Below are 17,770 nucleotides of genomic sequence, written 5' to 3'. Positions count from 1 at the left end.
CTTCTGTTAGGTCCTTACCACTTTTGTCCTTTATTATGGTAATCTTTGAACGAAATGTTCCTTTCATATCTCCAATTTTCTTGAACAGATCTCTGGTTCTTCCCATTCTGTTGTTTTCCTCTATTTCTTTGCATTGCTCATTTAAGAAGGCCTTCTTGTCTCTCCTTGCTATTTTTTGGAATTCTGCATTCAATTTCCTGTATCTTTCTCTATCTCCCTCGCATTTTGCTTGCCTTCTCTCCTCTGCTATTTGTAAGGCCTCATTGGACAGCCACTTTGCTTTCTTGCATTTCCTTTTCATTGGGATGGTTTTCGTTGCTGCCTCCTGTATGATGTTTCGAGCCTCCATCCACAGTTCTTCAGGCACTCTGTCCAGCAATTCTAAATCCTTAAACCTGTTCCTCACTTCCACTGTGTATTCATAAGGGATTTGGTTTAGATTGTATCTTACCGGCCCAGTGGTTTTTCCTACTTTCTTCAGTTTAAGCTTGAATTTTGCTATAAGAAGTTGATGATCTGAGCCACAGTCAGCTCCAGGTCTTGTTTTTGCTGACTGTATAGAGCTTCTCCATCTTTGGCTGCAGAGAATATAATCAATCTGATTTCGATGCTGCCCATCTGGTGATGTCCATGTGTAGAGTCGTCTCTTGTGTTGTTGGAAAAGAGTGTTTGTGATGACCAGCTTGTTCTCTTGACAGAACTCTATTAGCCTTTGCCCTGCTTCGTTTTGAAGTCCAAGACCAAATTTGCCAGTTGTTCCTTTTATCTCTTGATTCCCTACTTTAGCATTCCAATCCCCTATAATGAGAAGAACATCCTTCTTTGGTGTCACTTCTATAAGGTGTTGTAAGTCTTCATAGAATTGGTCAATTTCAGTTTCTTCAGCACCAGTAGATGGTGCATAAACTTGGATTACTGTGATGTTAAAAGGTCTGCCTTGGATTCGTATCGAGATCATTCTATCATTTTTGAGATTGCATCCCAGTACAGCTTTCGCCACTCTTTTGTTGACTATGAGGGCCACTCCATTTCTTTTACGGGTTTCTTGCCCACAGTAGTAGATATGATAGTCATCCGAACTGAATTCGCCCATTCCCGTCCATTTTAGTTCACTGATGCCCAGGATGTCAATGTTTATTCTTGCCATCTCATTTTTGACCACATCCAACTTACCCAGGTTCATGGTTCTTACATTCCAGGTTCCTATGCAATATTTTTCTTTACAGCATTGGACTTTCCTTTCGCTTCCATGCATATCCGCAACTGAGCGTCCTTTCGGCTTTGGCCCAGCCGCTTCATCAGCTCTGGATCTACTTGTACTTGTCCTCCGCTCTTCCCCAGTAGCATGTTGGACGCCTTCCGACCTGAGGGGCTCATCTTCCAGCGTCATAACTTTTATATACCTGTTGTCTTTGTCCATGGAGTTTTCTTGGCAGGGATACTGGAGTGGCTTGCCGATTCCTGCTCCAGGTGGATCACGTTTGGTCAAAACTCTCCACTATGACCTGTTCATCTTGGGTGCCCTGCTCGGCATAGTTCATAGCTTCTCTGAGTTCTTCAAGCCCCTTCGCCACGGCAAGGCAGTGATCCATGAAGGGGCTGTATTCTAGTAACAAACCCCAATACTTCTGCTCCTGAGAGCTTTGCATTCCAGGGATGAGGAACCAGTCTCAACCTGAGGGCCGCCTTCCCTTTTACACAAGTTTGTGGCTCCACCCCCTGGTGGGTGGAGCCAGAGGCAGGAATGGCTGGAGCAATGAATTTGGCCTTTGTTCAGTAGGCTAGTTTCTACACACATGACTCTGTAACCTCCATCCAGACAACTGAGAGGCATGATCAGAGTTAAAGGGCACATTCTAGCTAGGCAAGAACCAGCAAGAAGGTTCTGAGGCTTCCTACCTCCATGAACAGTGCAAAACAGGCTTAAAAGTGTGTGTGTGTGTGTGTGTGTGTGTGTTTAGTTAATAGCCATATAACCAATTTGCCCAACATAAGGGCAGGGAACAGCCTCAAGGGTGATTCTTTTAATGCAGCCAACGTTGTCAAGTGGGTTTTATTGCTGGACTTGAATTTGATAATCTTGGATTCAAATCCCTCTTCTCTGGGAAAACAACTCTCATTCCTCCTCATTCCCTTCTCTGTAAAAGGACGTAACGAAGACCTTATTATGACACTTTCCATTTGCATCCTGTCTTTCTTCTGAGGCATTCAACACAGCATACCTGGCGTTTCTTGCCCGTTTTGTCCTCACCTGTGACGTAGGTTAGAATGAGGGCCGGGAACGGGCCCAATGCCACCCTGTGAGCAAACTCTAGGGCTGGCCAGGAATTTCAACCTGGGTCACCACAGGTCCTAGATCTGCCCTCTAACCGCTATACCACACTGTCTCTCGGTCGATCGGGGATGGCGGGTACTGGTTGTTGGCATTAGTCCAGGGGTCAGCAAACTTTTTCAGCAGGGGGCTGGTCCACTGTCCGTCAGACCTTGTGGAGGGCCGGACTATATTTTGAAGGGGGGGAAATGAACGAATTCTTATGCCCCACAAATAACCTAGAGATGCATTTTAAATACAAGCACACATTCTACTCCTGTAAAAACACCCGGCAGGCCCCACAAATAACCCAGAGATGCAGTTTAAATAAAAAGCACATTCTACTCATGTAAAAACATGCTGATTCCTGGACTGTCCATGGGCTGGATTTAGAAGGTGATTGGGCCGGGCCTTAGTTTGCCTACCCATGCATTAGTCTGTCTTGAGAGACAATGGAGTTTGCCTGCAGGGGTGAAGTCAAACTGCTGTGTTAGTAGCACCAAACTGCTGTGTTAGTAGCACCAAAGTGACCTCCCTGGGGGAGCAAGGCTGGGCAGTGTGTATGAGGGTCCTAGGCTGCCCGGATAACAGGACCCTCCTCTTGGCCTCACTGATGTGGTCCAAAGGAAAACAGAGCTATACATTTGGCACCAGCTTGGCTGTAGGAGGTGCTGGAGTGAGGTGTATGAGGTGCCATCCAACCGTCTTGGGGACACCACTCTGGTTTTGTTTAGGGTTTACTCCTTAGCCTTTTCTTCTCCTGAAGATGTCCCACAAGGCAGTGGAGGTTTAGGATCAGAATTTCCTTTTCCTAGATGGGCTACCTTCCCAGGTGGACTAGTCCCCTCTGCCCATCACTTCCCCCCACAGTACATGCAGAAAACACCTTCTTCTTTTGTATAGATATAATTATTCATTTTTCTATTTTACAATTTCAAATAAACATTTTACGTACTTTAAAATATCCAGTGGCTTCCCTTTTTCTCTTTCCATGGTTCATTTTGCATATCTTACATCCCTGCATATTTTACAATAACCATTCCAATCGGTTTTCCCAAAAAACAATGTTTAGGGGTACTCTCATTTTCCTACTCATATTGAAATACTGCCCCTCAATGAGGCCAAACTTAGATTCACAAAATGTTTAGGGGTATGCGTACCCCCTGCCTCCCCCCGCCCAGAAAAAAGCACTGATTATATCCATCAAATATTTTTTACTCTGTTTGCTTTATCTTAAAGCTGCCAGTGTTTTCAGCTGTACACAGTTGTTTTCCGTATACTCAATAAACGTTTTCCATCTACCTTAAACCTATTCTTCTTTCCCTCTTATTCTATATGTTCCATCTGCCAGTTGCGCATATTCTGTCAACTTAAGTTGCCAAACCTCTTTTAGTTGGGACCTCGCTCACTTTCCATTTTGGGGCTAACAGAACACCTTTTCTGGTAGCTGGGGATTTCTGGCACCTAGGAAAATGCCTTATTTTTATTTTTTAAAGATTTTGTTATTAAAGATTTCTTAGTTTACAAAAAATGGGTGCATTGTCTCTTTTTTCAAGTTGCGTTTTCTACAGATCAGTTTCATTTGTTGTGAGACATTAGCATTACAGTGTTCGGTTAGGAAGAAAATAGGGGGAAGAGGTGGGGAATGGTAAGTGGGGTGGGGTCAGGTGGCCATGCGTCTATTCTTCTACTTCGTGTATGTGTGGGGTTTTGTGTCAGCGTCACTTGTGTGGGTTCCCTTACTATTGTTGTGTTTTCTTGTTGTATTTTCTTGGTGGTGAGAGAGGTTGGGGGTGCCCTAGAGTGTGGTTGTCTTTGATTGGCTGTAGTGAGGTGTGTGTGTGTGTGTGTGTGTGTTTGGATCAGGTTATTGGATCAGCAGATTATTGTTGTTGTCTTGTTGGACTATGTATGTGATAAAGGGGAACCATACCGGGGTGAAGGCGTCTTCTTCTATTTGTCCCCATGTCAGTTTCAGATTATTGGTTAGTTTTTCTGATAAGGCTGCTTCCCATACAATTTGATACCGATGGTCCATGCTTACTCCTGACAGGTCTCTCCAGTGTCTGGCTATGATGCTTCTGGCTGGGTTATGAGCTCTTTGTGATATGAGTGGGCATTATTATCTTGGAAAATGCCTTCTAGACCATTGGACTCACTCTTGGTCTCTTCTGCTCACTCCACTGAAGCCTGATACATAAAGCTGTGTGTTAAAGGTGTTGAACGTGGCCACGTATACACCATACATTTAAAGCACATAGCATCCCCCCAAGAATACAGCAAACTGTAGTTCACCACTGCAGACCTACAGTTCCAGGCACACTCAACAAACTACAGTTACCAGGATTATGATGTGCTCTAAATGTATGGTGCGTATGCAGACTTAGTAGGCGAATTCCTGAATTCTAGGCCCTGTAACTGCGTCCCCCTTTAAGCTTTGTATTCAGCACCTGTGGACTAATGGTTTCTCTCTCATTCTTGTCTTTCAGGTTTATCTGGGGCAGGGCGTGTGCCCTGCAGCTCGTGTCCCTCCAGGTGGGGGGCATCCATCCAGCAGCCCCACTTCCCTTCTCCCTACCCCTCTGGCCTTCAGCTCCATTCCATGGGGGTGGATGGCATGTATGAGAAGAGCAGAATGCTGAACATACAGAACAGCACGTGGGGCAGTCGCCAAGAGTGGTACCAAGACAGTTTGGTGACAGGACCACCCAACCCTGGTATGAAGGGGTGGGGGATGAATTCGATTCAGTTTGCATTTACTTGCTTAATTTGCAGTTTCTAAAAGGATACTTCAACATCATTATCATCATCATCATCATTATTTATTGAATTTATATACCGCCCTATACCTGGAGGTCTCAGGGTGGTTCACAGAATAAAATCAAGGTATAAAACCACAAAATTACATAATAAAAACAAAAACAACCCAATAGCTCCCCCCCCAAAAAAAACACATTTTAGAAGGGCATAGGTTGTAAAATCAAGGTATGAAACCACAAATTACGTAATAAAAACAAAAACAACCCAATAGCTTTCCCCCCTCAAAAAAACAACAACACATTTTAGAAGGGAATAAGTTGTAAAATTGGATCCACCAAAGGCCTGGTTAAAGGTGTATAATGAAGGCGCCAGGCGAGCTTCCCTGGGGAGAGCATTCCATAGACGGGGAGCTACTGCAGAGAAGGCCCCGTTCTTGTGTTGCCACCCTCCGAACCTCTCAAGGAGGAGGCACACAAAGGAGGGCCTCAGAAGATGATCTCAGGGTCTGGGTAGGTTCATATGGAAAGAGGCGGTCCTTGAGGCATTGCGGTCCTGAGCCGTTTAAGGCTTTATAGGCACTTTGGCAGCACTTTGAATTGGTCCCGGAAACTAACCGGTAGCCAGCGCAGTCAGACCAGGATCAGTGTAATATGCTCAAACTGTCTTGCTCTGGTGAGCAACCTGGCCGCTGAATTCTGCACCAGCTGAAGTTTCAGAACCATCTTCAGAGGCAGCCCTACGTATAACGCATTGCAGTAATCTAACCTTGAGGTTACCAGAGCACAGACAACAGTAGTTAGGCTATCCCTGTCCAGATAGGGGCGTAACTGGGCCTACATGAACAGAAACAAGGCCAGTGCTTTCTTTACCCTAAAAAGGTATCGGTACTCACCAGCAAGCAGGCAGAGGGGCCAGCATGTGGGGAAGGGGCATGGCCTGAGGCCAAGGCTGGGCGGTGAGGGCGGATTAGCTGATTGATGCTCCTTCGTCCACCCACCCACCCACCTACTGGGGTGCTGCCGCGCAGGTAAACACGCCTCTGGCACCCAGGAAGGATGCAGCAGGGCTCCAGGAACCTGTCAAAGCATCACGTCTCTTTCTCTAAGGTCAGCAAAGGCTTCCTGGGCTTGGGGAAGGAGGCATGAAGCTCTGACAGGCCCAAGAACCCTCCCGCCTCCCCCTTCCCAAAAAGGTGACGGTTCTGCATACTGTTGCATACTGCCAGGGAAAAAAGCCCATCCTTTGATCTTTGCAGTTCTCTGAGCTTTGCAGTTCTCCAGCCGTGCAATGTGTACATAAGTGCATATACTAGGGTAACGTGCATTAAAAAATATACCAAAAGGGCAGGGTGTCATTAGGGAAATTGCTTTGTGAAGATGGTGATGGTGATGATGATTTATTTCTTCTACCCTGCCCATCTGACTGGGTTACCCCAGCCACTCTAGGCATTATAAAAACTAGGCATTATAAAAGCAAGACATCAAACATCAAAAGATGTGTATGTTATGCGGAATTGCATATAAACATGTATGTTTGGAGAAATCAGTGCTAAAATGCTGATAAATGTGTGTGTGTGTGTGTGTGTAAACTGAACTGAAGGTTGGAAAAATGAGAAACTGAGATTGACAGATTTGCCTGCCTCTTTCTGTTCGTATAGATCTAGGTATTAACGTTTATTTATGTGCCTGCTCTTCCCAGGACTTCAAGGTGGTGCAAATGGTTCTTCCCTCCTAATTTTATCCTCACAACAACCTTTGAAGGGAGGCTATGCTGGGAGAGAGTGAGCAGCCCAAGGTTACTTACTGAGCTTCACAAATACACACAAAGATTGCCCTTTCCCGCAGTCTGGAGAGTATGAGCTAGGCTTCTCGAGGGGCTAGATCAGGCGTGGAGAGTCCGTGACCCTCCAGATCTTGCTGGACTACAACTCCCATCATCCTTAATTATTGACCAGGTTTGCTGGATCTGATGGGAGTTGGAGCCCAAGAACTTCAGGAGGGGGCACAGGAGAGTTCCCCATCTCTGGGCTAGCTAAATGTCAGTGTGCTTACATCTACGCCATACATTTAAAGCATATCCCCGCTCCCCAAGAATCCTGAGAACTGTAGTTTACCCCCCAGGGAGCTACAGGTCCCAGGATTCTTACCAAACTACAGTTCCCAGGATTATTAATTTTTTTTGGGGGGGGGAAACCATGTGCTTTATATGTAAGCGATAAGAAATGCGGGTTTGAGAGAGGCAGATGTAGAATAGAGAAGTGGCATGGTGTTCATGCTTGTGTTCTCATCCCTTTCTCCAGTTTAAGCTGTGTCTCCTTTGTGGCTTTCGCTCCTTTCAGGTTCCCAATGCTCTGTTCTGGGTTTTGATATCCACAACAAGTAGCTAGTCCCCCAGAGAAACTCGAGACAGCAGTCATGGGAAGAGGGAATATCTCAGGACTTGGCAGTCCATTGCAGCTCCCAACAAATCAGGGCTGCTTGTTGTACATCTAGGGCCAGTGTCAACAGCTGGCACCCTGGCCCACTGCCCTCTATGTGCTGACACCTGCCCAGGGCCAACAGGTGCTTAGGTCTAGCCGCCATTTAAATGTCCCTGCAATGTAACATCACTCCCAAGACTTTGTGGGATGCATTTACAGTGGCTGAAGCCCAGTCCTGCTCAGAGAATTATTGTTGCTTCTGGAACTGCCTGCATATTGTATCAAATATCAGTGCCGGGTTGGTTTGAGGCAGAAGTTCAGGTCAATTTGCTTTTTAATACGAAACTACCAAATTTGCCGGAAGAAAACGCAAGCCAAAAACACAGCTATTGCCTGAAACTTGCATTTTTCTGAATTTTGTGACGCAGCTTTCGCATCGAGTGATGTGCATAAAAACCTGCATGTTAGGGGGTAAATTGCATTTAAAAAGGCACTTAAGTGAGAACAACATACGAAACATGCATGGAGTTAGCGGGAGATTGCTCGGGGAAATGTGCACTCTACGTTTTTGTGAGGACTTGCAAAAGACATTGCAAGCTGATGCAAAAATGTGGAGAACTGAACCGAAGATGGGGAAAAGCAGAAGCTAAAGCTAAGAGATTCACCCATCCCTAGATGTGGGTATACTCTTGATAACAATAGGCAAGCTCTGGGTTTCCCTCAAAGTCCTTACCTAAGGAAGTGATGCCCTTTTACCTTGCAACATTTTGGGTTTTCAGTCTGAAACCTTGGAGAGCCACTGTCATTCAGTGTAGACAGTGCTGAGCTAAGTGGACCCAGTGCTCTTCCTCTGTATATGGGCAGTTTCCCATGCCCCTATCTTAAGGGGTAACCAGCTTGCCTCTGTGCATTGGATGCAATGTGGCATGTTCACACAGAGTCCATAGAAGGCATGCTCTGCAATCCCACAATTCAGTTATGGGGTCCACTGTCATAAGCTGCGGCAGTAGCCATTGGTTCCAGTGACCACAGTCGGAAGTAGTAATGCTTCTGAATATTAGTCGGTAGAAGCTGCAGGAGGGGAGAGTGCTGTTGTGCTCGGGTCCTGCTTGAAGGTTTTCCACAGGTGGACCACTGTGAGAACACGGATGATGGACTCAACAAGCCATTGGCCTGGTCCAGCAGTCTCTTCTTATGTTCTTGAACTGGGATTGGGTTGATTTATGGAGGAGAGGTCTCTACAGTGGCTTTATGGAGCAGTATGCCTCTGTAGAAGAGAAGGCAGTGAGAGATTTTACTTTCTTGGGCTCCATGATCACTGCAGATGGTGACAGCAGTCACGAAATTAAAAGACACCTGCTTCATGGGAGAAAAACAATGACAAACCTAGACAGCATCTTAAAAAGCAGAGACATCAGCTTGCCAACAAAGGTCTGTATAGTTAAAGCTATGGTTTCCCCCGTAGTGATGTATGGAAGTGAGAGCTGGACCATAAAGAAGGCTGATAGCCAAAGAATTGATGCTTTTGAACTATGGTTCTGGGGGAGACTCTTGAGAGTCCCATGGACTGCAAGAAGATCAGACCTCTCCATTCTTAAGGAAATCAGCCCCGAGTGCTCACTGGAAGGACAGATCCTGAAGCTGAGGCTCCAATACTTTGGCCACCTCATGAGAAGAGAAGACTCCCTGGAAAAGACCCTGATGTTGGGAAAGATGGAGGGCACAAGGAGAAGGGGACGACAGAGGACGAGATGGTTGGATAGTCTTCTCAAAGCTACCAGTATGACTTTGACCAAACTGCGGGAGGCAGTGAAAGACAGAAGTGCCTGGCATGCTCTGGTCCATGGGGTCACGAAGAGTCCGACACGACTAAACGACTAAATAACAAATGCCTCTGTAGTTGCTGGGGAAGTGGGATGAAGGTTGGCACCTTCACATCTCCATCGTGGACTTCTCAGTGGCATCTGTTTGGCCACTTGGGAAGCAGGATGTTCAACTGCACAGACCTTTGGTCTGAGCCAGCAGGACTTTCTTTATATTCTTTATACCACAGACTTCAAATTATTACCCATTGAATCCAATTGCAATAATATGGGATAACTACTCCATATTGTCCTCCCCATTGAATCCAATTGCAATAATATGGGATAACTATTCCATATTGTCCTATCCATTGAACCTAATTGGAATAATATGGGATACTATTCCATATTGTCCTACCTATTGAACCCAACTGGAATAATATGGGATAACTATTCCACATTGTCTTCCCCATAAGGGTTCTTCAAGCTGAGTTCCATTGCAGTGCTTGCTGTCACTGAGATCTTTGCTAAGTTGCTTGCTTATTTAGCAGTGTTACCTCTAGTAAAGGTAAAGGTACCCCTGCCCGTACGGGCCAGTCTTGCCAGACTCTAGGGTTGTGCGCTCATCTCACTCCATAGGCCTGGAGCCAGCACTGTCCGCAGACACTTCCGGGTCACATGGCCAGCGTGACAAGCTGCATCTGGCGAGCCAGCACAGCACACGGAACGCTGTTTACCTTCCCACTGGTAAGCGGTCCCTATTTATCTACTTGCACCCGGCGGTGCTTTCGAACTGCTAGGTTGGCAGGCGCTGGGACTGAACGACGGGAGCGCACCCCGCCGCGGGGATTCGAACCGCCGACCATGCGATCGGCAAGTCCTAGGCGCTGAGGTTTTACCCACAGCGCCACCCGCGTCCCTATGTTACCTCTAAACAACTCTTTAGAGGACTTTATCCAATTTCTGATGAGAAAACAAAGTTGGCAAAAGGTCAGGAAAGCAACACAGGCTCGAGGCCCATTCAACATCAAGTCCCAAACCTTTGATGCTCTCCTGCTCCCGAAAAAAAGGAAGATGGCTGCCAAATGCTTGAAGCAAGGTTTTGAGCTCTAAGGCCAACTCTAAGGCAAGTTTCTGCTCTATAACCAACCCTTAGCACTTGTTTTTATCCTCTCTTCCATTTTACTTCTTAACTCCTACCCATAAGTAGACAAATATTCTCATTCACATCTCACATACACATCCCAGAAGTGGCGAACTAGGGTCCTCCAACTTATTATGGTAACAGAATCTTCCTTTTCATATATATTTTTTAAATTAAATAAATAGTATGTTACTAGTCCTCATCACTAGAGATCTGTTTGGATAGTGGCTAGAGCAGCAGTTCTCAACCTGTGGGTCCCTAGATGTTGTTGGACTACAACTCCCATCATCCCTGAGCTCTGGCCTTGCTAGCTAGGGGTGATGGGAGTTGTAGTCCAACAACATCTGGGGACTCACAGGTTGAGAAAAGCTGGGCTAGAGGGACACTGCACTCCTCAGTGAATCACCAATCTCACTTGAGCATTTGCCCCTCCGTGGTGCTGTTGGGCGGCAGCAATCTTTGACAGCAGCAGACTGTTCCTTTTTTTTCTGATGCTAGATCAAATGTACTTAGTACCGCTAAGTTGTGAGGCATTCATTCATTGGGGTGGATGAACATCCCCAGTGTTTGGATTTTTTTGTGGGGGGAGGTTTTTTAGGGGGGGGTCACATTCTTTTGGGTATGATGAACTGCGTTTGAAAATGCAGAAAAGCACAGATTTTGAAGGACAGCTGTGCTTGGGTTCGCCGTGCAACTTGGATAGGGTCGCGTCTAAACACATTTCTGCCCTGTCCCTAACAACCCACACCACTTCCATCCCGATGTTCCGGGTTGTGTTATCGTGTGGTCCCCGTCTACAAAGACAGGCCATGCTACTGCTGTTTTTTTCTCTCTCTGTGTGTTTTTCTCTGTGTGTGTTCGTCCATCTGTGCTGTTTTTAGATCCTATGCATGGCCTCCCCTCTTCTGACTTCCCTTCACTCCTCAACCTCTCCCCCCTCGGCCCCCCACATCAACCACCACCGCCCCTCCCTCCCGCCTCATTTCCCCTCCGGGCTTATACAAGTGTGTTTCCTCCTTCTGCATTCTGCAAAGATCTCTCAGCAAAAAGAGAGAGAGAAAAAAAGCAGAGCTGATGGGGATGTGGGGAAGGAGCCGGGGCGAGTCGTGGGGGGTGTGTGTGTGTGCGTTGGGGGCTGGGGCGGAAAGTGGAGCAGCGGGGAAAGGGGGAAGGGATCCTGACAACACTATGTCTGGGCCCGGGCCAAGCAGAGACACTCTTCACCAAGGGGGCCTTTTGGATCTCATTGCTTCGGGGGCTGCAAAGGACTCGGGGAAGGGGGGGGCAAGGGAGCAGGCAATGTCACCTCGCATTAGAGCACTGCGGCTGATGCCGTGGCTCTGCGTCGCCTGCGGAGATCTGAGTGCCTGGCTTCGCGGCGGCGGAAGAAAGGTCACCGTTCAGACCACATCTCCCCTGGGATAAAAAGGTTAAACCCTCGTGGGCTCCCCGAACCCGCCCACTGTCCCCCTCTCCTGGAGACCCCGGTCCCCAAACCTGTGGTGCCCCTCCAGTCCCTTGCACTGCGCCAGCCACAAAGAAGTGTCCCCCTCCCCTCCGTGCCCAACTCAGGAAACGCAAGAAAGACGCTTCGCCGAATGAGAACTTCTCGTTTGCAGAGGCCTCAACTCTTCAGCCTCATCAGCTCAGCCTCTCTCTCCCTTTCCTGCCTCCATTTGCTGGTTTTCCTCTCCCTGACTCTTAACCCCATATGTCTTGGGGTTGCAGTGGAAGAAAACTCTGGCAATTTCTCTACACACACACAGACACCCAACGCTGCAACCGGCATCGGTTCTGCACCTTGAGTGTGCAGCGATGGATTAACGAATTCTTAACACCGACTAATGAATCATTCATTAACTCTTTATAAACTATTAACGAACAGTTGTCACTGTGAACAAGCGCCATACCAGTTAGCCCTGGGGGGAAGAGACAGGATGAGAGAGAGAAGTGGGGGGGGGGGGGTGTGCGCGGAAAGCAAGGCTTAGAGGTCACTAGCAGAGACACCAACTTCTCTGGAGGTTTGAGGGGGCCGGACGCTATGTCGTGACATGGGGCCCTCTGAACATTGAGGGGGCCGTGTCCCTCAAAAAAAGATTGGGGGATTGCATCGGCCCCCAGGAGCTGGAGCTCTTGGTCAGTAGGATGAAGGCATGTGGGGTGCAGGCCTGAGGTGGAAGATGTGGGGTTCGGGGTGGAGGAGTTTAGGGGTGTAACCCCCTGTGGCCTGGCTCTAGGTGTGAGGGTACCCTGGGCATGGTGCCCTTTACTGGTCCGGCTAGGTCAGCAAGGCCTTGGCAGAGTTAACGGGAGGTGAGGAGGGGAATACGTTTATATATTTTTAATTAATTTATATGCCACCCTTCACCCGAAGATCACAGAGCTGTTTATAGTATTTAAAACACATAATAACCAAAGTAACCAAGTGGATCCAGCCGCCGTTTTAATGTCTCATAGTGCGCCAGAGAAATGGTACACTAGAGCATCATGGGAAAACAAAATGGAGCGCCTATTGGGGCAACTGCCCAACTGTGCCAGTTTTTGCAGAGGCGATCAGGGCTTTCCTTACGTTCTAAAATCCGCCCCTAAAATCTCCCTTTTTGAGGTTGGAATAAAAATTATGCAGGTTCGATTCTGGTCTGACTTTGGCGAGTCTGCCAAATGTTATTTGGATGGGCTATTTCCCCACCTGACGTGGGAAATTTGTTTTCGTTGTGGAGGGTGGGTGGGAACTGGGGGGAAAGTAAGGTGTTTGTGGGATGTGGTGGGGAGACACACAGTGTACAGTTTAACTCTGGGATTGGCTCCTGCCTGTGACAGCCTGAATGGCTTTCAAAGAGGATCGGACAAATTCATTTCTGTGCAGGGTTTCAGACAGGCTTCTCTTAGGCCTAGATGAAGATGCAGGGGGTTGAACCCGGAATCTTCTGTATGCAAATGAGACGCTGTGCCAATGAACTGTAGCCCTTCCTCAGAAGTCCTGGGTTCAGATTTGCAGTGGGTCACTGATGTGCTGAGAGAACCGGCACAGTTTAGTAGTTTGAGCGTGTGGCTAGGACTGTGGATCCTTGGCTTCACATCAGTGCACAGCTATGAAGCTCACTGGGAGACCTTGGGCCAGTCACTGTCTCTCAGCCTAGCCTCCCTCACAGGGTTGTTATGAGGATAACGTAGGGGGAGGTGGTACCTCGGTTCTCGAATGTAATCTGTTCCGGAAGACCGTTCGAGTTCTGAAATGTTTGAAAACTGAGGCACAAAGGGCTGTCTGCAGATTCAATTGAGAAAATTGAAAAACACACAGCGGAAGCCATTCGATTTCTGAGGCGCGTTTGAAAACGGAAGCATTTAGTTCTGGGTTTTCGGCGTTTGGGTTACAAAACGTTCGTCAAGGGAGACATTCGAGAACCAAGGTACTACACTGTATATTGTAATTTTATGTTGTGAACTGGCCTGAGATCTGCGGATGAAGGGTGGTATAATGATGATGATGATGATGATAATAATAATAATAATAATAATAATAATAATAATAATAATAATAATAATAAATAAAATAATGATGATAATAATAATAATAATAATAATAATACAGCTGACCAGGATTTGAACTTGGATCTCCCCAGTCCTAGTCTACCATACTACTAGTTCATTCTCAATAACAGTTACAACCACCTTGCACATTTATCATGCAATAGGAATCATGATTAATAAATGAAGATGAGGGTAAATAAATGAAAATGTAAGGGTGTGTGTGTATGTGCCTTCCTTTCTTCATATCTCCGTTCTGCAATCCACCCACCAGATAGTTGCCAGCAGCTGGAGAGTGGCTTGGACCCCGAGCACCCGCAAGGCGCAAGCACCCAAGACCTAGATGAGTCCCAAATCCGTTTGCAGCTGAAGCGCAAATTGCAAAGGAACCGGACGTCTTTCACCCAGGAGCAGATAGAGGCGCTGGAGAAAGGTGAGGAAGGGACGAAGGTGGCTGACAACAGGTGAGGTTGCCAGCTGGCTAGAATTTCATCTTTCTGGTTAGCAGCCCGAGTCAGAGCATTTTGAGTGAGAGAAAGAAAAACGGTGTCCGCTGTTTGCACTGTTAGCAGATGCGTGTGCACATCGTGTGTGCGCATTAACTGAGGTGCAACTGAGAGAGCTGTTCTTAAAGGTAAACAATGCAGACTCATCCATTCCACATTGAACACATGGCAATTGCCTCTGATAAACGGTGTGCAGAGGTGGGCAGCACCACTTTCTGTCTGCACATATGTGCCGTCGCCACCTTACAATTCGTAGCTAATTATAGTCCAACTCCCTGCAATGCAGGAATATGCAGCTGTCCCGTACGGGGATCAAACCTGCAACCTTGGTATTGCCAGCCCCCCAACTGAGCTATTCAGAGAGCCATCCAGCTGGTTAGGCTTGGAGTCCAATACTTGAGTCCGCTTACCTTCACCCTGAGGTGCCTCTCAGCTGAGGGGCTGCCATCCTTATCAGGCAGGTTATGGCTGGAAATCTTATTATTCCATCTACTGTATATTTGATTTCCTACTTGAATAGACTGCACCGTGTACGTGTGAATTAGGAAGGGTGCTAAAGATCCATGAAAAAGATTGTGTGTGTGTGTGCGAGCGTGTTTTATTGATGTGGGAGACCCATGAACCGCGCTAGTTTTCCATGGGTAAAAGGTAAAGGTAAAGGTACCCCTGCCCGTACGGGCCAGTCTTGACAGACTCTAGGGTTGTGCGCTCATCTCACTCTAGAGGCCGGGAGCCAGCGCTGTCCGCAGACACTTCCGGGTCACGTGGCCAGCGTGACAAGCTGAATCTGGCGAGCCAGCGCAGCACACGGAAACGCCGTTTACCTTCCCGCTAGTAAGCGGTCCCTATTTATCTACTTGCACCCGGGGGTGCTTTAGAACTGCTAGGTTGGCAGGCGCTGGGACCGAGCGACGGGAGCGCACCCTGCCATGGGGATTCGAACCGCCGACCTTTCGATCGGCAAGTCCTAGGCGATGAGGCTTTTACCCACAGTGCCACCCGCGTCCCATCTTTCCATGGGTATAGCCTTTCAATTCTTCCCAAGTTGCAGTTCCCTCCAAATGGGGTATGTGTCATCATGACGCTAAACAGGGTGACTCCTGTAGTCTCTTCCTTCTGTTACCTACACTGACTTGTTAGATGGCAGCAGATGAAGAAGATGGAGAGGGGGGAAACCAAGGCCTTTTTGATGCATCCTGGGATGCGGGTGGTGCTATAGGTTAAACCACAGAGCCTAGGACTTTCCGATCAGAAGGTTGGCGGTTCGAATCCTTGCGACGGGGTGAGCTCCCGTTGCTTGGTCCCAGCTGCTGCCAACCTAGCAGTTTGAAAGCATGTCAAAGTGCAAGTAGGTCATAGAATCATAGAGTTGGAAGAGACCACAAGGGCCACTGAGTCCAACCCCCTGCCAAGCAGGATAAATAGGTACCGCTCCGGCGGGAAGGTAAACAACGTTTCTGTGTGCTGCTCTGGTTCACCAGAAGCGGCTTGGTCATTCTGGCCACATGACCGGAAGCTGTGCGCCGGCTCCCTCGGCCAATAAAGTGAGATGAGCGCCGCAGCCCCAGAGTCAGCCACGACTGGACCTAATGGTCAGGGGTCCCTTTACCTTTTATGTCCCTTAAGGCATGCTATAATAGGGTGTAAGAACATGGGAGTAGTATGGTCAGGGGTCCCTTTAAGAACGTCCCATTCAAACATGAGTTGCAGATAAGGCACCAGTGCTGCCATGAGTGCGGCTTTTAAAACTCCCCTGGCGCAGTCAGTGGCGGCAGAAGAATTTTTTGTGGGAAGACACAGTTACACTCAGTATGGATCGTACTAAATCTCACACAGTGGATATCCTTAAACTTCCGAACAACTGGACAGTGTGATTTAGATTGATATTTTCCCCCCCTGAAAAACCAGGCTCCTCTCATGAGAAACGGTAACTCTGTGTATGTTCAGAGGCACTTCGCTGACAATGTAATAATTTTTTTTAATCAGTTGCGGCAGTCTTGTTATATCAAGATGGGATCTAAGAGGAGAAGATATGTGTGGCCATCTGGTGGGCCAGAGTGGTACTGCAGCCTTCACAGCTTGCTTTCTTGACCTTGCATTGCAAGTGTGCCACTTTTAAACAATAAGCTGGTCTGCAGGGATAGGGGACCATTTTCACCCTGAAGGCTGCATTCTCTTCTGGCCAACCCGAGCATGGTGGACGGGGTCAGTGGGCAGAACTATGGATGTGGATTATGTACTGTAGGCTAGTTTCCACACATTCCCCGCTCTCTTACTCTCCATCTGGGTGAACAAGAGGCAGGAGCAGAGTTCAAGGACCCAGTCAAGCCAGGCAAAAACACTCAAGGAAGGTGTGGAGGAAGGCCTGAGGAGAGCAGGGGGGCTGTGGAGGGGTGTGGTCAAGGGCTGGACAGATTGGTCTAGAGCATCCTTTCTCAGCCTGTGGGTCCCCAGATGTTGTTGGACTACAACTCCCATCACCCCTAGCTGGCAAGGCCAGAGCTCAGGGATGATGGGAGTTGTAGTCCAACAACATCTGGGGACCCAAAGCTTGGGAAAGGCTGCTCTAGAGAGAGTTGTCTTTGCCCGCCAGGTCCTCCTGTATTGGAAGCAGAGAATCTGCAGCCCATGCTGCCTGTTTCTGGTAAAGGTAAAGGGACCCCTGACCATTAGGTCCAGTCGTGACCGACTCTGGGGTTGTGGCGCTCATCTTGCTTTATTGGCCGAGGGAGCCGGTGTACAGCTTCCGGGTCATGTGGCCAGCATGACTAAACCGCTTCTGGCGAACCAGAGCAGCGCACGGAAACGCCATTTACCTTCCTACCAGAAAGGTACCTATTTATCTACTTGTACTTTGATGTGCTTTTGAACTGCTAGGTTGGCAGGAGCAGGGACCGAGCAATGGGAGCTCACCCCATCGCGGGGATTCGAACCGCCGACCTTCTGATCAGCAAGTCCTAGGCTCTGTGGTTTAACCCACAGCGCCACCCGTGTCCCCCTGCTTCTGGTAGTAGGTGCTAGTCTTTCTGTGTAACATAGTTCCAGGGAGCCAGAAAAGAAGACAAGCAGGAAGAAGCAGCTGCGGGAGTGGGGAGTCAGTGGATATCCTCTGCTTCTGATCAAAGGGGCCTTCCTGCTTCGGCAGCTGTAGATTTCTACGGCACAGGGAATGTTGGTTCTTGCAGACCTCCTGGACCAGAGTCCTCGGAGTCAGAGAAGCGATGCTGCTTGGCAGAGTGGCTTCCTCCTGAACTGGTCCAAGCAGGCCTAATCATGGCTAGCGCCATGGGCAATTCCTCA

The 17,770-nt window shown here is 48.0% G+C and overlaps 1 protein-coding gene across 9 annotated transcripts in view; it reads left to right on the top strand.

Moving 5' to 3' along the window:
• LOC310661789 (paired box protein Pax-6-like) overlaps positions 1–17,770 on the top strand; it is a gene marked incomplete at its 3' end in the record, with an annotated part of 56,046 nt that overhangs the window by 28,444 nt on the left and 9,832 nt on the right. For all 9 annotated transcript variants that reach the window (XM_083408240.1, XM_083408241.1, XM_083408243.1 and 6 more), the window contains exons 3-4: positions 4,801–5,028; positions 14,239–14,397. In XM_083408240.1, coding sequence (XP_083264366.1) covers positions 4,914–5,028; positions 14,239–14,397 — 274 coding nt within the window. In that variant the 5' untranslated portion in view covers positions 4,801–4,913. The remainder of the gene's footprint in view (positions 1–4,800; positions 5,029–14,238; positions 14,398–17,770) is intronic.

This window comes from Podarcis tiliguerta, assembly GCF_965153285.1.
Source record: "Podarcis tiliguerta genome assembly, chromosome: 13".
Classification (NCBI taxonomy): Eukaryota; Metazoa; Chordata; class Lepidosauria; order Squamata; family Lacertidae; genus Podarcis; species Podarcis tiliguerta.
The sequence above is the reverse complement of the archived record's forward strand: the minus strand, read 5'-3'. Positions and strand labels throughout refer to the sequence as shown.